The sequence below is a fragment of the Urocampus carinirostris genome, chromosome 1 (genome assembly GCF_059441175.1).
Source record: "Urocampus carinirostris isolate Australia breed hairy pipefish chromosome 1, RoL_Ucar_1.0, whole genome shotgun sequence".
Taxonomy (NCBI): Eukaryota; Metazoa; Chordata; class Actinopteri; order Syngnathiformes; family Syngnathidae; genus Urocampus; species Urocampus carinirostris.
The window spans coordinates 56,576,500-56,602,368 of NC_142349.1; the positions used below are offsets into that span (position 1 = coordinate 56,576,500).

Consider the following 25,869-nt stretch of genomic DNA (forward strand, 5'->3'; position numbering starts at 1 on the left):
TTATATCTGTTTTCAGTTATTCATTTTTTCTCTTTCTTTCTACTTCTTTGTTTCTGTCCCTTCCTTCCCCTGTTCTTTCTTTCTATTATTTGTCCTTCTTTTTCTTCTTTTCTTTCTTTTTCTTCCTTCCTTTCTTTTTCTTTCTTTCTTTCTCTTTCTTTTTTTTCTTTCTTTTTCTTTCTTTCTTCTGTTTTTTTTTGCATTTGATTTCTTACTTTAGTTATTTTTCTTTAAATCTCTCTCTCTCTCTCTCTTTCTCTCTCTTTCTCTCTCTCTCTCTCTCCCTCTCTCCATCCCTCTATGCCGTGTACTTTACGGCTTTCTCGCTCTTACTTTTGCCCTCTTTTCACTCATTCATTCTTCTTCCCCCTCTTTTTTCTTTTTTGCTCCCTTTATTGCTCTCATGTTGTTTGCTCGAGTTCCCACAGCGCGTCAGAGCGTTTGCGTCATCCCAGAAAGAGACAGAAGCGTTAAGTGAGCTGAGACTCCCCTCGCCGCCCCACCCGCCCACTTTATCTTCCTCCCTCCTTCTCACCCTCTCTTTCTCTCTCTCTCTCTCTTTCTTTCTCCCTCCCATGCCAGTCTTTCCTCCCTCCCCTCCCGGCTCGTCCTAATTGCCGGTACAGACAGACTAGTCGTGCACGAAGCTGCACCAAAAGCAAGACAGCAACAACGTCAAGATCCAAGCAGGACTCACTTCTTTTGATTTTTTTTCTCCATTTTTTGGGACAGTCGCACTTTGCTTCTTGACAGAAGCATAAAAAAAAAACTCGTTTGCTGACACGTTTTTGATCCTATTTTCTCCATATTACAATATCTTTTTGTGGAGCGGACTTCAGGATTGTGGAGATCATCTACGTGCTGCGAGACTGATAGTCTTCGATCTATTTTGATTTGCAAATTTCCACGTATTTATTGTCTCTTCTCGTTATTTTTGCACTTGACTGAGTTGCACCGGGATGGATTCCTTCGCGGTCACGGCTCTGGTGTTGTGCGTGCTTGCCACCACAGCCTGCGGGGACAAAGGAGCCGGAAAAGCCAGGAGTTGTTCGGATATAAGACACTTTTATAGCGGCAAAGGATTCTCCCTGGAAGGCGTCCCACAGTCCGAAATATCCGGTGAGTGGCAACAACTCCGAGGCTTGGACTTTCACTTGAACGCACCGCAGGTTGACGCGGATTATAGCTGAAAAAAAGTGACAAAAAAGTCATAAAATGATATTATAATGTGTGTTTTTTCTTTACAATCCAAAATATCTTATTTATGCCCTTATATGTAAAATATGATGCATGTTTCATACATACAATTGTTGTCAACCTCAGTCAGTGACTTCTGACAAACACTGCGCGGCACCTATTTACTCATAGACAAACTATGTAGGAAAATGTGTCAAAGTTAAGGCCCGGGGGCAGGATGTGGCCCACAAGAAGGTTTTTTACAGCCCCTAAAATTATCTTGAGACATCATTGTATGCTACACCAGAAATTGCCCTTTTTTAAATTAACTTAATGATACTTCTTGAAAAAAAAACGTTGTTTATGGTTGAATGATTTGTGCACTTTATTTTATTTTAATACAATTCAATTAAAAAAAAAATATTTCAATAGAGTGCATCATAGAAAAATTTAGTCCACTTTTTATACAATAGAAACTTTTTTTCTACTCTTGGTTCCAGAATCCTCTAAATAAAAAAAGGGAACATTGAAAATGAATGCACATAATTCACAAAAAACGATTATTATATGTAAAAAGAACATATTTAGCTTTAGCGGTTAGCTGTTTGCCTCAGTATCCATATTGTCATCGCTAGGTGCGACTAGCACAACATTAGCAACAAGCCTTGCTTAACCAGTGATTATGTCACGGGCTTTATTAGCATTCTAAACTAGCATAGAATAGTAGTTTTTACATCTAGCATTGTTCGATAAAAATATTGGAAGATTGAAAATACAAAAAAAAAAAACACCTTTTCTTATTTCAAGTACAATTTTTCTTCGGTTTTTGGCCTAACCCAGGGTCATTTTTAGCTTTAGGAGACAGCCGTTAGCTCTAGTATTGTCAGACATTGCTTTAGGGGTCATTAGTGGTGTCCAAGACTATAGCAACTAGCATTAGCAGCATCTTTAATTTTCAACATTTAATCAGTCCGGCGTTTGGTCTAAACGTCCTACCCTGTCGAGACGTCCTACCGCAGGCTGATCTGACAGCAATTTTGTTTTCTTTCTAATCAATTAAAACCAGATTTATTGCAAACATACTTTTTATTGACAATAGAAAACAAGGATTGGCATGCATACGTAAACAGCGTGATTAGTGGAGTCAACAAACACCACACCACAAAGTTACCACAGAAAAACAACAGGCTTAAAAGGTATGTCACAAAACAGTTTTTTAAAGCAGTGAAAGAGTCAAATATGACTAATAAAATAAAATAAAATTGTAAGTACTCACCACTTTTAACGGAATGTGTCATAGGTAGGATGAAAACGTGCACGTTTCCCAGGAAATCGCTATCACCCTTGTGTGCGTGCACACTGGGCATTGGTAGGAAAGGATTTCAGAACACCGGCACTCGGGTTGAGATCCAATTTGTCATTGGCCCTCTGTCCATTTGACGATGACACCCATCCATCCATCCATCCATCCATCCATCCATCCATCCATCATCTGCACTGCTTATCCTCAGTAGGGTCGCGGGGGTGCTGGAGCCCATCCCAGCTATCTTCGGGCAGTGGGCAGGGGACACCCTGAACTGGAATTCACCTGACATGCATGTTTTTGGAATGTGGGAGGCAACCGGAGTGCCCGGAGGAAACCCACGCAAGCACGGGGAGAACATGCAAACTCCACATTGGAGGTTTGATCTCATGACCTCAGAACTGTGACTCACACGCGGTGACCACTGCCCTGCCGTGCTGCCCATGATGACACCCCTGATGTAGAATAAAAACAGATGATTTATGTAAACAAGTTAATTTTATTTATCAAATAAACAACACAAACAATTATTTTAGCATTTCTCTTAGGTATTTCCTTATTTGCAGTCAATTTAATGTGGCTTAGTACACATAACAGTGCAGGATTTCACAGACTTTATCTTCATGCAGAATCCATGATAACGTTGTCATCTGCTACCAGTGACTGAGATGATCCTGATGATAGCCAAAATTGAGCAGGGTCTCGAAATGGGCAAGACAAGATCGGTCCTTTTCAAATTTTTTAATTCATACAAAAATTGTTACGAATGACTTTATGCGCCAGACTGTAGGGCGGCGCCATTGTACACAGCACCACAGGAAGTGATGTTTTTCACTTCCGGTTTCCTGTAAACAAAGCACAGTATTTGGATAGCACGTCGTCATGTCCTTGCAAGTAAAATGGGAACACTGTTGTTCTTCTTTGACTGGAGTTGACGATCCCGCACCCTGATACACTGCGTGCACAGTATGTCACTAAAACATTTCACCCTGGTTTGTTATATTGGGGACACTGTCTGGTCTAATATTAGTGCGATCTGATCACGAATATTTCTGTTGTTCCAGTATAAGCCTAGCAAATCATATTTTACTGTTTGGCAACCTGTTGCGCCACTAAAACGCCGATAGCATACTGCATACCTGTCAACCTCCAGGGCTCCATGCCCTTACAAAAACTGTCGTATTTTCCCTTACAAAATACAAAGTAATCTCACACCATATTGTTTTTTCAAACGTGTTTATTTATGTAGCTTAACATGTTATATTGTACATGTGTTTCGTTATATCATATATATTGTTAATTAACATTTTGTTGTGAGATACCTAGTTGCTCGACATTAATGAGGTCAAAAATGAATTCGCTTGGACGTTCACTGGAGAAGGAAAAAATGCATGCAAATATAATTAAGTAGAATAATACATTTTCTTATTCAAATCATGAATTCATTTTCTGCATTAAATTATTGTTGGTAATATACTGATTAAAGGGATAACCACAAACCTGTCTTTTTTAATCTTCTCCTTTTATACTTCCTTTTTTTACTTAACTTCTTTATACGACATAATAATTCGTAATATAACGCAGCAAAGCAAGTGAGTTGTTTTAGCCGGTTCTCTAAAAATAGACGGCCTTCCTTTCACTACACAACTACCACATGAAATCCGATATTGAATGATGCATGATGGGAAATCCCCAGGCGGCAGACGCATGCGCACGGTAGCATCAAACCTCTCGCTTTGTTTGCAACGGAATAAAATATACCGAGATAGAGGCTACCGCGGCAAACTCGTTTGACTTGATTGATTTGCTGTTTCTTGATAGTCGGTGTATACTGGATGGTACCCATAATTGACCAAGTGCCGTTTTTCCTTACAGATTTTCTTGTACGACATACACATCTTAAAATGCATAATAAACGTACTTCGTACGGCAAAAACATACAGGTTGAAAGTAAGATACTGGTAAACCTGCTAGGCTAGGATGTTTATGGCAAGAATATACTGTGCAACTACAGGTAGATACACCAATCTAACAACTGTGTGTTGTTTAAAGTTAGTGTTAGCGAAAGACGAGCTAAAGCTAAACTTACCTGATTTAGGGGGCGGCAGTAGCTCAGGAGGTAGAGCGATCAAGGGATCCCAGTTCGAATCTCGGCTCGTCCGTGTTACATGTCGAAGTGTCCTTGGGTAAGACACTGAACCCCCTAATACCCCCAATAAGCAGGTTAGAGCCTTACATGGCTGCAAGGCCGCTATTGGTAAATGTGAAGCACACTGTAAAGCGGTTTGGGAAGTCATTGACTTGAAAAGCGCTATATAAATGCAGATCATTTCATCATTTCATTTCATAAGCCGGCTCCCTTTTCTATGTGGAGAGGAAGGGGTTCGCCTCCCGAGACAGCGTGGCGTTCTCGGGGGAGAGCGATCGTATCCCAGCCAGAACTCTGGGAAAGGATTTTCTTCTGTGGTGTTTTTCCCCGCAAAGTGGAAGGAGCAGACAAAAACGTTTTGGGATGGTCTCTTCAGGTTCAATGCCCTCAGCCACATCCGCGATTTGTAATCATCCTTTGGCTTCTTGAGAAACGAAAACAATGGATCTCATGTACAACTCCACTTTGTGGCTGGTCAGTGGTCAAGACGTTCCCGATCAAGCCGCTCGTTCGGACGCTTTTGTGAATTTTGGCATCCAATAACGGCGCACATCCTCCCCGAACTGCATTTCTTTGGAGTTCTATTTATGATTGACTTCCCTCTATCCTGTTGCGTTTATCGAGGCTGGAAACCCGACTGACGCGAGCCAGGCTAAGCTACCGGAAGTGGCGTTCACTTAAAAGATCGTAGACGATTTTAAACAATCGAAAAATGTATAAAGTTGACAGGTATGGTGTTTTCTTGTAGAGTTTGCACACTGTGGAATAGTTGGCAGCTATAAAGTAGCAGCCGCTCACATGAGTGCGTCTTACTCATCGGTGTGTCATCCGTGGTCTCATGTCAGGCATTTTTGCTGCTTAGAATCATTACACGTGTGCTGCTTGTGGAATTTAGTGGTAGAGTGCGCATGTTCATGTGCAGTTTGCGGTAGAGGCAGGTACATGCACTGACAGGAAAGGCAGCAAGCGAGGTGCGGCATCACGAGAACCTGATAATGCTTCAAAAGCTATTCGAGATACAAAGCAATATGCATCAACTGGAGGCATCTTTCCCTTCGGTTTTATTGTTTTAGGGCATAGGTGTTGGTAATTAAATATCAAAATGTACCGTTTACCAAATTGTTCGAATTAGTTATCTGACTCCCTTAACCAAACACAATCTACATTCACCCAACAATTTATGCACGCTCGTTTCTTGATGGAAAAGATGAACAAGGAAGCCAACATTTTCACATGGGGGCAGATTTAATTTCATTAACTATTTAACTAAGTGTACTCCATCGAAAACAGCTGAATTAGTGATTTTTGAGTCCCTGGGAAGCCCTCTTCTGAAGTCCTTTAGCTCTCTTCTTATTGGCCCACGTCTCCCCGCAAGATGGTGTGCCGGCTCCTCCCATGGGCGTGCCAATGAAGCCCCCCTGAGCGTCACCATATCGGAGAAGAGTGTCGCGATGTCTGGAATAACCAAAACAACACCGAGCGTTTCTACGTCATCAGGGCCTTTCTGCGTCTGGATGTGCTAATTATCTTATCAGCCTTACGTCCCGTTCCCGCCGTTCCTGTAAACATTTACTCCTAGGGTGCCCTGACATCGCACCACAACCCAGCCAGTAATAATCTTTTGCATTCAATGTCATTTGTATTTGATCGTATAAAATCCTTTATAGTCAAATGTATAAAATCCTTCAACGGCCCGTGAAATCTTGTATAGACATCTCCTGTAATGGCCCGGCTCTATGCAACGCTGATAACTCTCAGACTACAGATCCCACAATGCAGCACTTCTGCTGCCGCCACAAGACTTCCCGAAAATGCTACCGCCTGAATGGAGTTAGCTATAGCCTGATGAGCGCAGCAACTTTTAAAGCTATGTACTGACTAACAACACGTCGACCATGACGGACAAATAGTGAGTCTTTAGTGTGAGGAAGCGGAGACGTAACGCCCGGCGACGAACTCCTATCCATCACATGGTAATGGAAGGCTAAATGGAAAAAAGCAGGGTGACGTTTCTGTTACTGTGGATTACGCAGATACTAAACCCTAACAATGGCCAAGAGGCTGAATATTTGGTAACTGAAATTGCCGGTAAACCCGTGTGTCTTCTGTGTGGCGCTAATGTGGCCGTAATTAAGAAATTGAATGTAAAACGGCACTACAAGACAAAACAGAGTACGCTAAAAAACCCTAATGCTGAGCGGTATATACAGAAAGAGTTAAAGAGGAATATGAGGACCCAGCATATGTTTATCACTAAAGCAAAATTCCCAAAGTGAAAAGCAAAAATTGTATTTATATTTCAATTTTTCTCATATTTTGAATTTGTATAGTTCTGACAGTAGATATTTTTATGGAAAGCACATTTTTTTTAAGGTTATTTAATGTTTGAGTTTGTTTTTTATTGTAGAACAATATTTATGTCTGTTTTAAATTCATATTTCTGTTTTAATAAAAGGTCATGTTTTACACAGCATTTCACAAGGCTTTTAGTTTTTGTGGGTACTCATAGCAGCAAGATGGTGAGCAATCATGTCAGCTCCCTCTATTAGAGCCTCTATTATGTAAAAGGTAAATTTTCCACCTACGAGTATTTAAAAAATGCATGTTTATATAATAGTTCTTTTTTTCTTTGCTTGTTATTCAAATCGATATGTATACATATTTTTTAATAAATTGAGTTTTTTTTAACCACTTGGAAGCGTTAAATAATATGCATGCCAATTTAAAAACAGGCAATCTAAGTAAGACAATCCTCGCAAGGTGATGTTTTAAAATCAATTTCCGCATTCAATTCCACCACTTGCTGCATCCACCCAGTAACTCCAATGTACCAGTTTAAGTCATGTCAAAGCAGAGGCAAATTTTCTTTTTCCTTCACATGTGTATTGATTATCAATCTTATTTAATAATATGCATAAGTAATGCTTACCATATATGTACTATTTTGTTATCTTGTCCCTTTAAAGAAAAAAACTACGTTCTCCAAATCGATGAGCTCAGCTCAAGTGAGCTAAAAGCGACAAAAAAAAAAGGGAAACTGAATTGTTATATTCCCTTCCTGGTGTCTCCAGCCTAGAGGACGTAAATAAGCACTCTGGAGTGTCTGGAGTCGTCTGGCATATTAAACACGCCGCTAAAAAAGATGAAAGCGGCACTTTATGCACGCCAATTACGAAAAGGGAGGCTGCTCCCTGACATTTGGCGGAGGATGTTCCCCGCTGTGACGTTCAAGGTCACCTCCGATGCCCATGCGCAAATATTATCCTGCCCAAGCACTTTAAAAAAAGCCGTTAAACGGGAAGTGTTTAATGAAGACGAGGTGTCGGCTTGCAGGTACGATTTATGACAATTTATATGTTTGCTAGCGGCTCAAGCAATGTGTGTATCTTAAAACGTATCTTAGTGATGTGAAAATAGGTTATTCGTTTACATAAAATACTATTGATTCAAATAATAAGCACAAACTCATCTCATACATATTATTTTTAGTTTAGAAATATGTAGTTCTATTACACAACTTAAGACAAAAGCCAACATCCTACTACTACGGAAGCCCGAATGACCATTTTGCCCAAGTTAGCTTAATGCGGTGCTCCTGGTTGCACTTACCTTCTGCATCTGATGGTCTCTAAGTCCCGCAATTTAGGCATTTCCCTTTTTTTTCCACTGTCTCCCTCTCCAGCCATGTGTGTTACCCACTTGACTGCAGGACATGGTTTGCCTGCTAGAGGCTATTGTTATTGTTCGCTACTTTTGCTTCATATTTCAGTGTCACTTGCCTTTAACAGCTGGCAATGCACGCAAACATTGTTAAGTTCTATTTTTCAGTCATCTGACACTTTTTTCCTTCTGTTTCACTCTCTAGCCCGGTGTTGTTTAACCACTTTGTCCGGTTAACAATTTAATGTACTATGCTGTGGGAAAATATCCAATTTGTGTGCCTGTGTGGTCTAGCGATAGCTATCTTTCATTGGGATTTACTGCTACTGCAGATAAAACGGCACCGACTCGTGGTGTCCTGAGGTTTTTTTTTCAAAGAAAGAAATTCCTTGGCTCAAAAATGGTTGAAAAACACCGATCTAGCCACTCATGTTAGCCACTTAACTGCAGGCTAAGGCTTGCCACTTGCCATTATTGTTGTTCGCTGCACCTGCTTCATCCTTCAGGGTCACTCACTGTGATGCAAGGGAATGTCACTGAGATCCATGATTCAGGCATCTGGTGTTTTTTTCCCACTGTTTTCATCTCTAGGCGTTCAGTTAGCCACTTGCAAATAGCCTTTTTATGTTTTGATATTTGATCAGTGTATATAATGGTTGCTTTGTTCTTCACAGTCATTTCCCTTCCACAGTTGAATTTGGTGATTTAGGCATCTGGCACTTTTTACAACTGTTTTCTTCTCCAGCGATTCATGCTGAGCATGATATGGCTCACCGCTAGCCAATATTCTTATTGCTAGCTTCTCCGTGTAAAAAAAGCCTGTCTCAGTATTTCGTGTTACTCACCTTGCACGATTTGTATTGCAGGAGGATGTTGCTGACCCCTGTGATTCAGGCATAGTTGTCTTTTTGTTGGACGGTTTCATCCTCTAGCCACTCATGGTAGCCACTTGGCCTTGACTGATGAGTTCAAGCTGATTGAACTTGACAGTTCCAATTGTTTAACTTGTACTAAGCTTTAAACCTGCGTCAATTCAAACAGTCTAGCTGATTTAAAGCTGCTTTCTCTCTAAAGAACATATTACCTCAATTATTAAACTTGGATTCAACTCAAGCGTTAGAGCTTATTCAGTTATAATTAATTCATGAGTACTTGCTGCTTTGCTATGAAATTAGCGCTCATGATTTAAATCAAGAGTTAAAGCAGATTAAAATTAAGAGTTTTAGTCAATTAAAATTATGAGTTAAAGCTTGTGCTGTGCAAAACGAGCTTTCAGGCTTTATATAAAGAGTTAAAGCTTCTTTAACACAAGAGTTGGGCTATTTTACTCAGTTTAAGCTGCTTTAATTCACGATCCAATGCTTTAAATCAAGGGTTCACGCTAGTTTCATGCAGAAGTAGTAGTTTAAAGATTAAAGCTGCTTTAACTAACAATTTATGGCCTAGAGATAAACCTCAAGTACAGACACTGCCCTACTTACGACCATTCGACTTACGAAAAACAGTATATTCAAACTTTTTTTTTTTTTGCGATGTCGAAAAACATCCGACATTGCTGTAAGTTAGATTTTGTATTGGGTGCACCTTTTTCCGAGTATAGGACATTACTGTAGTGCTTCTTTCCGCCGCTACCGTCGTGTGGCCCTTTGAGAGGTCACCCAGCATCAACTTGGAAGAAAAAAAAAATCAGCTTCCTTTTCCCAGTTCGTGTGTAAACATTCTATACTGTCTATACTATGTCCATGATATCTAAGAACTTTGATATTTTTATTGTTTAATATCTCGTGCATCCATTCAATAGGGTTGGTGTAAAGTGTAAGGAAAACGCGAGCCATTTCTTTTGAATGAAAGTGGAATAAGAAAGATTGTTGCGGTTGAGAAAATGGTTTGGAAAGCTACCTCTTGAAGCGCATCTTCCAAAAAGTAAGTTAAACTCAACTATGTATCTTATTTATATTTATAGAGCCTATTTTTTTTTTAAGTGTTCATTTTTTAGTACAAAACAATACAAGTTACTTGTACAAGCCTTAAACATACTTACATAAACCTTAAACATAAAAAATATAGCACCGAAGCAAATTCCCAACAAATTCAACTTACAAACGATCGTCCGGAGTCTCACTCGCAAGTAGGGCAACGTCTGTAATGCAAAACCAGCTTTACATCAAGAGTAAAAGCTCAACTTTGAACTTCAAACTTCCCTATTCTACAGCAGCCAATCAATCATGAATTGCATTGATTTGTTTTCTTTTTAAGCATAATCTTCTCTTCTCTTTTAAGCATATTTCCCAGCAACATTTAATGAAGCGAGAAAATTAATTCGTTACACATAATTGAAAGTCACCATTGTCTAAAAAGGAATTAAATAAAACCCGCTATTTCTCCACAAATCCTAATTAGTCGCAGACACGGCTTTCTCCTCATTGTTTTCCGAATCCGAACATAAAAAAAAAAAAAGATTGATTCTCCCGCCCGTTTTGTCCTAGCCGATAATTAGCATCTCCGCGTCTTCTCTTGTCTCCATTGATGGATGCTCTTAGACTCACATTTTGTTCTCCGCTGCACACTTAAAAGGAGATAAAAGAGATCTTGATTGCTTGTTTTCCCACAAATTGAAAAAAAAAGCAAAACAAAACGAGGCGTGCAGCCGCTAGCGTTTAGCTAGGGCGGGTATCCCGGCGCTGCCTTTTTGGTGTTGTTGATTGCCGGTTGCCAGAGGCTGACAGTGCGCTGGGAAATGTCATCTGGAAGCGCCGGGTGAGATTGTTGCTCGGCACCCTGCAAAGGGTTGCACACTGACTCCGTTGTGGCTGGGAGCGAATGCAACGGGACGCTTGGCACCGTCGCCCCTGGCGACAGCCTTGTTTTCGACGCACACCAATTGTTTCATAAACACACCCCGGGGAGGGATTTTTTAGGGATGCACGATACCTGTTTTTTTCAACTGAAAAGTGATTAAAACCCTGCTTCTGGAGACCGATGCCTATACTGATAATACATAGCTTTTTTAAAATTGCATAATGCATGCTGATAAATGGCAGATATTTTTTCCATTTCTTTTTCCCACTTTGACAAAAAAAAATCTTACTTAAACTGATCAAATGTATCCATCATTTCTATCATTTTAATGGTTCGTGTTCCTATTGTATAAGTCAAGTCATGTTTATTTGTATAGCTCTTAATCACATGAAGTCTCAAAATGCTGTAGAGACTACTATAACACCATGCCCTGATCTGAAACCTGCACCAGGGCAGGGGAAAACTTTGAGAAGGGGCTGCACATGACTTACTACATGAAGATACAAATTTAGGCCTATATTTCAATATTAAAAGTAAAGTTCTAAAACACATTAATGAAACTTTGACCACAATAACAAAATCCATCCATTATCTGCACCGCTTATCCTCAGTAAGATCGCGGGGGTGCTGGAGCCCATCCCAGCTATCTTCGGGCAGTGGGCAAGGGACACCCTGAACTGGTTCCCAGCCAATCGCAGGGCAACCAGGGACAGACAAATCGCTCGCTTATTCACACATATGGGCAATTTAGACCTACCAATTAACCTAACATGCACGTTTTTGGAATGTGAGAGAAAACCGGAGTGCCCAGAGGAAACCCACACAAGCACCGGGAGAACATGCAAACTCCACACAGGAGGTTTTCGATCTAATGACCTCAGAACTGTGCTGGACACGCGCTAACCACTGCGCCGCCATGCCGCACATTAACAAAATTTTAACATATATTTAAAGAGGTTGTTTGGGAACCTCAAATTATTCCACTTGCTGACGACACCTTCTGGCTGAAAGTATCACTGCATCCTCTGTCAATCTCCTTTTGTTGCGTGTGCAAGTATGACAAATTCTTTAACCCGCTCGATTAAACTCTTCTTTTTTCATCTATTGTGGGGCTTGGGTTGGGATTTGGACTGTATTTTCTTATTTTCACCATTTTTATCCTAAAATAATCCTAGAATGAGAAAACCACAAGCATGCACGTGGAATCATAACCCCATTCCCCCACCTCCTTACCTGTATTGTAATGCGGTCCGTGGCCAAAATACCGATGATAAAAGTAAGATAAAAGATAGGTGTGGTCAAAAAATATATAAAGGCTCTTTAAACTAAGTTTGGAATTGTCAACACGGAACACCTCAAAAGTTCCACCCCACCTTAAAAAACTTTAAGAAGTAAGAATAAAGTTGTAAAAAAAATGATTTAAAACAAGCTAAATTTGACAGAAACTCAGCTAAATTCAGACATCTATTAAAACAAAAAAAAAGTAAAGCTATGAATAACACTAATTAAAATGGACTACATTTTGAACACATTACTTTAACATAAACAAAATTAGGGCTTTCCTTTTTGGATGATCAGACCAGTTTTTTTCATATCCAACATAAAAAAAGGTAACTAATCAAAGAGTACTTGAAGTGAGTCTTCTGTGCAGAGCAAAACTTTTGTTTTAAGTTCATACTTGTTGAAAAATGTAATCAGCAATGTAATCCGTGTAGTATAAAATTAAAGGAATGTAACTTGATTACTTTCTATTACTTTTGGATTACTCCAGTTTAAGATATGCCAATTAAAGACAAATGTCAGTGATTGAAATTGAAAACGGATACAAGTAGTCTGTCGGCGCATTATGTTTATGTAAATGTGAGACATGTGAATTAGTGCATGAAGTGAATGACGAGATCCTGTGGAATTCGGCATTAAATTGCGTTAACAGTTTTACTTTCATGTAATTTCATTTGTATGTTCATATTGGTTTTAGGATGTTGTTTTGTTAACTGCACTTTAATTATATGGCACTTTTCTGTTAGTTTGGTGACTTTTTTGGTCATCTAGACATGTTTTTTAGCCAGGCACCTGAGGCAGCTGTGGGAGGACCTGAGAGTGCACCAGTGCTTGTGTGTCGAATGAATGAGACGGCAGACAGAGAGAGGAGCGAACAGACAAGGCAAATGTAAACAAATACAATGCAAATGAGGACAATAATAATAAAAAACATATCAATATTGTCCCATGAGGTAGTGCTGCACAATTTTGGGAAAAAAAAAAACGACTTGCGATTTCTCAGACCAGCATTGCAATTACAGAGGAGTGCATATCCGGTGCAATTTATATTTAAATTGTGAGTACTACACTCTTGGGTGCATGACCTACAAGTACATACACTCTTCCATGAGTGGGGTCGAAAATTAATAATGCTGAAAATAAAAGTAGCAACGGCATTATGTCATTGACATTCTTTATTAGGAATTCCCTTTTAAAGATTTTCAAGAATAACAATCCATAGGGTCACTTTGGATCCCACTTATACATCCAAGGGTTAATACTCGTGACAGGGCCGTCAGTCTGTTGAGAAGCAAAGACATGTCTGTATGATGTCACCAGTCACTGGTCCTTTTGTCTCCAAATGGCCACTTTTGGAAACCTCTAGACATACCCGTAGAATTTGTGTAAAATACTAATGTTTCGTTTTTTAGATTGAGATCAAATTGGACCTGGTACCAGATAAGGCTTCAGGCTATTGTCCCAGCTATTTTCCAGCTAAGATGCCCATACTATACTTGTTTGCCGGCATGTGATTGCAAAACAAATTCAGGCGAGAGTAAAAACATTCTATTTCTGTTTGTTCCCACTTAGATTACTTAATGTACTGTAAGTAGCACTTGCAGTGACAATCTCAGTTGGGTGCAAAACTTGTGAGTGTTGCCTTTCATAAGGGACCAAAAGCGCCCAGACTCTCCAAATGCTTCAAAAATAGTGTTCAATTTACTTTGGGTGTGTCTTGGATTAAGATTTTAGGTGAACTTTACAGAATTGTCATCTATCCATCCATTATCTGGATGGCTCCTCAGTAGGGTCGCGAGGGTGCTGGAGCCCATCCCCTCTGTGTTCGGGATGTGGGCAGGGGACACCCTGAACTGGTTGCCAGCCAGTCGCAGGGCAAACAGACAGACAACTCACTCGCTCATTCACACCCAGGGACAATTTGGACTGGCTAATTAACATGACATGCATTGGAATGTGGGAAGTAACTGGAGTGCCCGGTCGAAGCAAACCCACGCAAGCACGGGGAGAGCATGCAAACTCCCCACACGAAGGGTGCTAGCTGGATTTGATCCCATGACCTCAGAACTGTGCCGCTGACGCGCTCACCACAGGATTGTCAATTGGTTTATATTTTAGTAGACAGTGCCCTCTTCTGGGTAGAGCTTTGTTAGAGTTGATGTCTGTAAATCCTTGGAAAAAAATGCAGTGTCTTGCAATCACACAATCGCACTACGCCACATCGCAACATCGATTAGATTTCGGTTAATCTTGAATCCCTACCCTGAAGTGTGCATCATAAATTTGCTTTCAAAATTACAATCCTGCAAAGTCATTTTTATTCTGATTAAATGTACTGTACTGTAACAGATTACAATTACTTTTTTTGTATCCTAATTACGTTACATATATTTTGTTAATCACCAAGCCGGTCCATTTGATGCTAAAACTATTTGTCCAGATTGCGTCTTTGGCCTCTGAATACGCGCCACATGTTTGCTGCTCATTTGGCTCGCGTGCACGCTGCAGGAAATTTGCCACTCGGGTGCAGTTTGACGTACCTCGACAAACTCTGGTGTCCTACGGTGAATGTCAGAAAGTTCAAACTGTGCGTTGAGCAAGGAAATGCTGTATAGTCGTGCCCAAAAAACTCCAGCAACTCCTGCCTCAGTGATTTATTCAAAAAGTATATTGTTTATTATAAAGGTGTAAAAATACTTCATTAATTCAAATAAAACAAAATTGATTCAAATAATAAGCAAAAATACATTAAATGTGAGGCTGGCTGACCGAAAACATGCAGTTATCAGCCAGGATACCCGGGAGCCACACAGAACAAAAAAGACAACAGCAACAAACTCGAAACCAGCCGGGAAAAAAAAAACAATGAGCACGGCAGACTAGCCAGCTAGCTGACTTCTAACACGGCTAACCTGAACCAAACAAAACGGGTAGTCTTCGGAAGCCTGCATATTAACAAGAAGCTATTTGGACAATATTACATTAATTGCAAAACATGCGGCGACAAAACACAAAAGAAAAAGCACAATCACGTGCCTTAAAGGAGGCGAAGGCAAAAAAGGAACGCACGCCGATGGCAAGTTAACTTACCCCATGCAGTTTTTGATGATCAAAGCACGCAACTCTAACAAAACAGTTTGAAGTCCCCCAACGACACTGTAGACAGAGTTAGATTTACTCTAAGCATAAATAAACGCTATGCAATCTCTGATTACTACAATCGCCATCTGTTTTCAACGGGACAGACAAATGTTTTGAGTCCTTGTTGTCGCCCAGAGACGACTCAACTCTAGGGGGCATAAGCCAAAATCGGTCAACTTTGAGAATTAGTTACTCATGTTCCATGGCGTGCAGAATACTTTGGAACATATCTGGTGGATTGTAGGGGAGAAAAAAATAGAGTATTTGAAAAAAAACAGTCAATTGTAATCCCTTAAACAGACACTTTCACAGCTGAGCCCTCCATTGTTCTTTGATTCAGGCATCTGGTTCTTTTTTCCCTATTGTTTCCTTATCTGGCCACTCATTTTAGTCCCAGAATCCAGGCATCTTTTACTTTTTTACAAACTATTCCATTCTCTTACCACTAAATAGAAAATTCGTTACAAATCTAACTAGCTAAGTTGATGTATAAATAAGCTGGTGTAAAACTATTTTAATTTTCCAAAAAAGGACTCTCACCCCAATCTTCAATTATGTACAGCATCGTTTTTTCCTAATTATCTTTTTTAAAGGATGAAAAAACACTTATAATCCCCCAAAATACATTTAGAGATGTATGTATTTTTGTAGACAAGGTCAATTATGAATATGACTATTTTGCAATGGTTTCCTTCTCCAGCCATTCATGTTAGCCATTAGGCTGCAGATTATGGCACGTTGCGAGCTGGTGTGTAAATAAACTTGCCTTGTACTTTGGTGATTCATGCATTTGGCGCTTGTCATCGTCAACTTTTTTTTCCACAGTGTCTCTAGCCACTCATTTAGTCACTTGGCCCGAGGTTATGGCTCTCTGCGAGCTGTTATTGCTGTCGTTAGCTTCTCCTTTTTTAGCTGCTTTTTCGTCCCCACTGTTTCCTTTTCTGGCCACTTTTTATAGTGCCATGATTCAGTAATCTTTTCCTTTTTTCCCCACCGTTTCCTTCTTTAGTCATCATATTACTTGATTTCAGGCTATGGCTCGCGGCTAATTGTTTTAATTGTTATAGCCGATCCCTATTCATTCTTTGTTTTTTTTGACTTGTTTATTTGTTTTCAGTCATGTTGCAACACACATCATATCACAAAATTAACGAATTACCTTAAAAGAAAAGAAATGGATGACAGGTTGAAGCCAAAATAATAAAAGAGACCCTTCCCAAGCACCTACCTGCCGAAACTAAATACCTTGATTCAGGCATCTGGGACTTGCCATCTTAGACTCCCCCTCCCCCCAATCTTTCTTTCTCTAGCCACTCATAATTTAGGCTCGTGATTTGTGTCAATTTTTTTCTATTGTTTCTTTCTCTAGCCGCTCATTTTGGTCTGGGTTTTTTCCTTTTTCTTTAAGACAAATGGGACACAAACATGACAACGCCAACCTTTTTTAATTACAGTGGAAAGAGGAGCAATCAAACTTTGCGGCTTATTAAAAAATTGTTTGAAAAATGTGATTAAAGAAAGGATTTTTCTGTATTGGGCGCCAATAATCGGTCTGAGCGATAACTAGTCTGTCATTAGTTTTACATGTGCAGTTTTCTCTGCCAAACTTTTTCCTATTTTAACATGTTTAATGCTGGAAGTTTTCCTGCTTGTGACCATTGATGGCTTGGAAATAAGAATTTCTGCCCCCCTTTGCAAATCATATGGAACCCATCGCCACTCGTTCACGACTGTAGCTGCTAATGAGCTTCAGTGGGAGTTGAACCCGCGCTCACCCGCCAGGCCGGCTTTGTTTTACGGCCCCCCCGAGGTGACGGGAACCCGTGCGGTTCCACCTCCCGCCGTTTGCGGACACGGCTCTGACCCGAAGACTTGCCGGGCCGACACACCCAAGAAGTTCGCAACGTTTGTGAATGCAACACTCTCTGTTTGTCGTCATGACAACAGTGCATGCAAATACTCTGATGACTTGCTGTGCAATTGTTTTTGATTTTTTTTGGGGAGGGAAGGTTGTTTGGAAAGGTTGTTTACATTCCAGGATTTTTAATTGGCCTATGGATTTTTTATGGGCTGAACTGCAGTCTAGATTTGTCGGCAAACAAGTACGTAATCACAATCTAACCACTGTTTTCACTACTTTATCAATAATAATGAATATTAGTGATAATGACGAGGAATATGATAACAATAATTATATTACAGAATAATAATGGTAGTAGCAAGAGAAAAGTAAAAAAAAAAAAACAAATAATAATGATATCAAATAATTGTAAAATATTGCTAAAAATAAAACCACTAAACATTTATTAATGATAAAAATAATAGTCGTATCCTTTGTGTTTTGAAATTACATAAATATACAATTCATTTTGTTTTGATTTAGAATAATGATCATCTTATAAAGGGAAACTAAAAAATAATAATGAATATAATGATGGGAATATTATTAATGTTGATAAAAGCAAACAATGTAAATAAAAATAACAACACTAAAATGTAGGAATGCTGATAATTAAATAAAAATATTAATATGAATAGTATTGAAAATGATATTACAATTATTGAAACATATGTTAGCAACAATCTTTTTCTATTATTAAAACCTAAAAATGCAAATAGAGATAAGAATAATACTACATTGGGTAAATATAAATAAAAAATATAATTTTCAATAGCAAATATAATGATATGATAACAATAAAGTTAATAATAATAACAATAATAGCATTAATAACATTAAAAGTGAAAATAGTATTACTAACAGTATATTACTACTAGAAAAAATAGTATTCAATATAAACAATAATACAAATAATATAAATAATATTAGTATGATAAAGTTTAACTATTAGTACATCTATTTTGTGGAATGATACCCATTATTATAAAACATCAATATTGATAAAAGTGATATAGTTGATATAACTTATAAGTAAAAATATGATTTTGTTACATAAAGTAACAGTAAAACTGATCGAAAAAAACAACGAATAAAATAACGATAAGAAATTAACGATAAGATCATTTTAAAAATGCTTCTACTTTGATAATAAAAGTAATGGATAACTCATTTAGCCTCTTACACATAAAAAAAAATTAACAGATAATAAAGTTGGCACAAAAGTAATCTTATTAAACTTTTTCACAGTCATATTTTCTTTATCCTTTGACCGTTGTTGTCCTGTAACAAGCACTCAATAGACAAGCTGATCTTAGATCTTAGGATCTGTGGGGTGAATTGGAATTGAATGCACCATCTGATGGTATTTTGCGACTATGATACCCCAGTTGGGTGAAGTTAAGTCATGTTTATTTGTATAGCCCTTAATCACAAAGAGTCTCAAAGGGTTGCAAAGACCGCAGACTCTTGCAAACCACGTACTATTATGACCCCATCATATAAAATATAGGTTATTCATATGCTATAGAATAGAAGTGTGTTTTAAGCTTAGATTTAAACTTTTCCTCTGAGGTTGCAGATCAAATCTCAGGGGGAACAGCATTCCAAAACACCGGGGCCCGAATGGAGAACGCTCTCGAACCTGCGGATCTCTTCTTGGCTCTTGGGATCACTAGTAGACCAGCATTTTTAGAGCGAAGGCTCCTGACCGTAACATAAGGCGAAATTAAATCTAAATAATATAAGGGAGAAAGTCCATGCATGATTTTGTATACTACCAACAGAACCTTAAAATCACTTCTTAATGATATTTATCAATATAAATATTTTTGTCAATGATAATCCACTCCTCTACCGATATCTATTATTTATATTCTTAGAAGGACAATTTTTATTTATGCCGTACTGAGTAGCTGAGAGGAGCCGAGTCCAGTCAGGAGACAAAGACATTTTTGGAGGATTCAAGTGTTTTATCTAACAAGGTTTTAGTACATCCAATTTCCTACGTAAAAAAAATTCCCATGTCAACAAAACTAAACCTTATATTTCTGTTATTTCTCATGTGTAATCCAAAGAAATCTATGGGCCCATTTCCCTGTGACTCAGATGTGGTTATCTGAAATAAATGCAATCAATAGATGGACATCTTTGTCTGTTTGTTGCGTCAACCTGACATCAGAAAGCAGCCGTGCGACCGATTACTTGGCGATATCATCTCCGGTATCTTCTTATTCTACGCTTATCTCGCCGCAACCTTTATGCCAATCCCGACGGACGGCTGCGGACTGCGATATCAATTTGATAGCGAGGTGGCACGTTATCCCTGGATTAATCGGCCATTTAATAAAAAAGAGAGAGCCTCAAAGCATTACACAGGGTTTTTACAGGTGCTTGAAAATGCTTGTATTTTAATGTGTTTTTAAGGTCAGGGAAATGCTTACATTTTAGGTAAAGTATTCGATTATGCTTGAAATTCTTGCCACGTTTCTCAGCACTGACTCGACCGACCATGTATAAAACAAAAAAAAATAACAGATAATAAAGTTGGCACGAGACGGCATCTGCAATAGCATGACATTGTCGTGTGAATTGCATCGCCCCCTACAGCTGCATGAAGACAGGTGCATCAAAGAATGCTGAAAAGAGATGCATCTCCTTACAATCGGAGAGGCATCTGAAAAATAACTCATGGAGATCTTTAGCTTAACTATGATTTTTTGGGTAATGGATTGCTACATGCTACACCTAAACACTAGGAAATGTGTATTCATGGAAGGATTACCTATCAAATATGAACATTTGTTATGCAAAAAAATAAAGCTAGCGTTTCCCAGTGGTAGATTGTAATAGGAAGAACTTCCTGCAACTGAAAATGTAAGCTACATATAGCCGTCATTTTAACCCGAGTCCTATATGGAGAGAGGTTTGTCTAAAACATATTTACACACATGTTAAGACCCACAAGATCTAAAAATCAGACGTCTTGATAAACAAACAAGCAGGATTAAAAAGCACATGTTGTCATGATGACTGATGTGAGTCAGCTGTGCCCGCTCCTTTTTCGCCAACTGCCGCAGGCTCTGATTGGCTCCCCATCAGTACTTGTACCCAGTCCTTTCTGTCCCCTTTTGTCAGTTTGTCTGCGAAACTCAGTTAACACTAGGCAAGCCTGTTTCAGACCTGACTCCCAACTGTTCCGTTTTTTGCTCCCGTCTGTCCCCCGGTTTCGACCCGTTTTTGATCCTGACCACGTCTACTCTCCCGTCCCGGCTTTTTACCTCTTTTTGTCCCAGACCACGTCTTCTCTCCTATTCTGGCTTACGACTCGCTTCCAACCCCGACCACTTTTTAGCTCTCCTGTCCCGGCTACTGATCCGTTTTTCTATCCCTGACACCACCATCGCTTGCCACGGAAGATCCAATTCCGAGATCGGAACCTAGCTGACTGCTTTTAAAATATGGTGCTGATACTTATTATCGTTCTGGCCTGAGAGAGTAGAATGTCTTTCTGGGAAACCTGCAGAGTCAGCAAAACCCCAAAAATGTCACAGACCAGAACGAACACAGGACTCAATTGCATGCGTTTCTCAGATTTTATTGAAAAAGAGTGAGAGTAAGGCTTGGTTGATTGCTTGATCTGAGGACTGGCGGAGAGCGGAATCGAGCAAGGCGGGGGTGACACTTCCGTGTCAGAAGAGGCAGGCGGGAATGGCACGTCGTTTGACCAGGGCTGGAGATCAGAGGCGATGTCGAGTTCGTAATAGTGGTCGTAGGCAGGCGGCAGACAAAAGAGGCATAGTCAGGTTCGGAAACGGGTCGAAAAACGGGAATCAGGCAGAAAACAGGTTTTAACAGGGACAAAGTCGGACGGGAACGCTCACTGAGTGGGACACAACAGCTCGCAACGATCTGACAAAGTTTGAACTGAAGTCGGGGCTTAAGAAGGGTGTGGCCACCAATCAGCTTGTCCGGGCTGTTGGCGCCAATCAAGCTGCCACAGGTGTTTCAAATAGGGCATCTATGACAAAAAATGTGATATCAGCTTTTTTAGGGGACCTTTTTCACATCTGGGATAACCTAGCTGACTGCATTTAAAATATGGTGCTGATACTCAATATATTTCTGGCCTGGGAGAGTGAAATGTCTTTCTGGAAAAAAAATGCTCAGTCAGCAAAAACAAACTTTTGGGGGGGTATTTTTCACATATAGGTCATAGGTCTATTATTATAACACTGGCATTAAATATTGCACAATGTGGATTTCATTATTGTTGTCTTCATGATGTGAAAATATGTCACATCTAAACATTATACACGTGGTCCGATTCTTATTGTTACACATGCGTTGGCTAAGAGAAATATGTAGCTCATTCTAATCAAGTACCATTATTTTGGCCGTACACATAACGAGCTATAATAAATCAAATATAAATATACAAATGCTAATGCGCTTCATCAGGCAAACATAACATCTGGCCAGTTATGACGTGAAGCAAATTTATGGCAGTGATGAATTGCTAAAGGAATACTAAACATGAAAATATGTACATTACACATTTTTACAGATGTCTAGCACTATAACACTGACGTATACATATTGCAAGTGCTTTATTGTTTTTTGCTGTAATATCGTCACACATGACTTGGCTAAGAAATGAATAGCATCCATTTTTATCTCATGGGTCTCCAGCAAAGTGCCCCCTAAGGAGAGGTGAGGTGCCCGAGAACCTGTTCTGAAAAAAGCTCATTAGTGCTGAGTTTTTGTTATTTTCTAGTTGAATTATTTCTTCATTTGTGCTTTACTGAGTCTATTTAACCCCACTTTCAACAATTAACCTGGCAATATCATAGTAACATCATAGTAATAACATGATTATTTGTTATTTTAGAGATGCATATCAAACTCGGTGCTCTTTGCACTAGTGAAAAAAGTAGCTCTTAACTTGAAAAAGGTTGGTGACCCCTGCTCTATACATTAGAAGCTATAATAAATAAAATCAACTACATTAGATAAATGTAACGTTTGACAAATTCAGGTCTTTTAACGCACACATTATGAAGATTAAAGAGGATACACGACCAAGTTGTTCTAGTACTTCTATAGAAAATATAAATATATTCTTATGAGGAACATAAATACTTCAAATCTTACTTATAAGTAGTGTTGGTTGGTTGGATGAGGATAGCCCAGCTGAGCAATGCCTCGTAAAATATTATTAAGAGGTACAGAGGAGACACAACCAAATTGTTCTATTACTTCAATAGAAAATCTAAATATATCTTGATAAGCAACATCAAATCAAGTCGTGTTTGCTGAAATAATGATCATAGCCCAACTCCACTGCCGTGCACTCATTATGAAGAGATGGAGAAGAGAAGCGACAAGGTTGTCTTAATCCTAAATAAAATCAAAATATCCTAGTGAGGAACATAAATGCTTCGGAAACGTCGTGTTGGCAGATTGAATAATAAAGCATGGCGTCAAATGAGTAAATATCACATTTTTTTTCCGATTGGGCCTCAGAGTTTGTGACTTTACATGACCAACTTGTTCCACTAATCTATATACAATTAAAATATATTCTAATGAGGACCATAAATACTTTGAATCTTTCTAACAAATACTGTGGGCTGATAGATTGGTGATAGCCCAGCTCTTCAATGCCTTGCACATATTAATAGAAGGTCAAGAGGAGACACAACAAAATTGTTCCATTACTTCCACAAAAATCCAAATATATCCTGATGAGCAACAAAAATGTTTCTGATCTTTCTAGGAAATAGTGGGCTAAAATAATGGTAATAGCCAAGCTCTTTGGTGCCTTGCACACATTATAAAGAGTTGGAGAGGAGACACAACCAAGTTGTTCCACTACTACTAAATAAAATCTACATTTATTCTAAGGTATTCAAATTACTTGAACCTTTCCACCAAGTAGTGTTGGTTTTTGAACTTTGACGTTTTATTGTTTAATATCTGAATGAATGAAAACTTTATTCTAACATTAAAATAAAAACAGAACAAAAACAATAACTCAACAACAACAAAATGTTACATAATATGTTCAAAAAGGGGTAGTAAGAAGCAAGTGCTTATATTCCCTACCCCCTCATCTTCCCTATTACATACACCAATGATATAACAACAATTGTAAAAATATTAACAATAACAGTAATGATATAACAATAGCAACAATAACAGTAAGTTTACCATAGTTTTAGAAGCAGTATTCCCAATCTCTCGTATCACTCATACCCCATTTTCTTTATCTCTGTATTCCGCAAGGAATGTTTTTTTGTATTTAAATGTGAACAAATGAATAGTTGGACATTGTTTGATCTCGTCTTGTAAAGTGTTCCAAAGTTTGACTCCACACACAGACACACACACTTTCTCTGGTGGTTCTCACCTTTGGGATTATGAATTTACTACATGATTGAATGGTAATATGTTTTTCCACTACTTCTATAGAAAATCCAAACATATTTTGGTGAACAATATAAATGTTTTCGATATTTCTTGGAAACAGAGTTGGCTAAAATAATGGTTCCTTGCACACATTACAAAGAGTTGGAGAGGAAACACGACCAAGTTATTCCACTACTTCTAAAGAAACTCTACATGTGTTCTAAGGAATTAAAATACCTTGAATCTTTTCACCAAGTAGTTTTGGTTGATTAAATGGTGATAGACATGCTCTCCGGTGCCTCGCACACGTTATAAAGAGGTATACAGGAGACACTACTACTTCCGTATAAAAAGAATAAAATATATTCTAAGGTGCAACATCAATGCTTCAGATATTTCTAACAAGTGGTGTTGGCTGATATTCATTGTTATAGCGTGGTTGCAAGCAATGTTCCCTGTAAGCTGCGCGCGTGCGCAATCGCGCACTGCCTGCACATTCACAGCACACAAGAAAATCTAGCCAGCAGACAAAAATCAGGGCTCGAAATTGCTAATTAAGAAGCGAATTAACTCAAAGTTACAGTGCATGAAGGTAAAAATACACAGGTTCCCCTAACGCTGTTTTCTAAATGCAGTATTTTGAAGTCAATGTCGAACGAAGTTGAAAAGTAAAGTCAGTAGAGTTTTTCGAGAACCGGCTCCTTGGCTCGGCTCACTAAAGAGTCCCTTTCGGGTCCCAAACGGCTCTTCAGGTTGTCTTTGCTTCTTTAATCCCTAAACGAGCAAATATTATGTAAAATTGTGCACAAAATGACTTAAAGGAAGAGGGGAAATAGAACAAAAAGAAAAAAATACCAAAATGAAAAAGTAGTGAAAAGCTGAGAAAAGAAAACAAAAGGAAGAGAAAAAAGAAGGAAAAATTCAGAAAAAAAGCCAAGAAAAAAAGAAAAGAAAGAAACAAAGGAAAAAAAGTAAATAGAGAACAAAAAGAAAAAAGTAACAGCTAGGAAAAAATAAACACAATGGGATTTTTTTTAAAGGAATTTAAAAAAAATAGAAAAAAAAACAGGGAAAAAGAAGAAAAAGTTTGTGTTACATTCAAATAATTTCCAATTATACCAAGTCAATCTTGTTGCCAACATTGTACTTCCACTCAAAAATGTGATTAAATACAGTTCTGTATCTTGCAACCGACTAAATAAGCCCCCCAAAATGTTAGTATTATGCGTCAAAGATAGCAGGAAAAAAAAAAGAAAATCTTGTGAAATAATTGTTGTAAAAACAAATGACGTTTGTAGGCCGTAAAACTTTTGCAATAATACATTAGTTCATTCAAAAGTGTTTTTTTTTTTTTTTTGCATTGCCGGAAACTCAGCAAAATGTAAGTTGATGTCAAGTTTTGGACATGTTTGATAATGATTTAGTTTCCACACTTGGGATTGCCGTTGCTCACTGTTGTTTCAAGCGTTGCTCACCGACTTTGTGTGAACGCTCGGACCCGTGGAAAATTAGAGGGAACATTGGTTGCAGGTAACTAATTATCTGGATTTTTTTTCCCATCGTGTCTATAACCGGGACATCATTACTTGCCGTTATCGGTTCGATAACTCTGGCTTGATCATTATCCTGCATCCCTATTTATTTTGTGAGCGTGCAAGGCAGATGTGGCAGGTGGCTCAGGACTTGAATATGTTCTTTGTCTCAAGCCCGCACCCCCGAGGTGTAAACATTAGCCTCCGCAAGCACTCCCTTAGCCAGCTGCGTCTTTCCAGTTGCGATACTAGCAAAAGAGCTGACAGCTCCTTCAGGGCCTTCCGCACCGTAGTGCACGCTATTGCACGGTAGTGCGCTGTCTGACGAGTCTGAAGTGGATCGGCCAACCCTGCTCGACCGTGCCGGTTCCGTTAAGTAATTTCACTTTGGAAAGTTTCACTCAGGGATGTAGTCACTTTTTCTTGCCAGGGGCTGTTATTGTCCTTATTTTGAGTACACAGGAGAGAAATATACAGCAAAACACTGCAAAAATAGGTTTGCCCCATTGGTGTATTGATT

At 38.8% G+C, this 25,869-nt stretch overlaps 1 protein-coding gene across 1 annotated transcript in view; it reads left to right on the forward strand.

The window, feature by feature from the left end:
• Nucleotides 1-565: 565 nt before the first annotated feature.
• Nucleotides 566-25,869, forward strand: part of gpc1b (glypican 1b) — a 148,179-nt gene continuing 122,875 nt past the window's right edge. Inside the window, exon 1 of the mRNA XM_088346444.1 lies at nt 566-1,119. Within this exon, the coding sequence (XP_088202570.1) occupies nt 960-1,119 (160 nt within the window). The 5' untranslated portion in view covers nt 566-959. The remainder of the gene's footprint in view (nt 1,120-25,869) is intronic.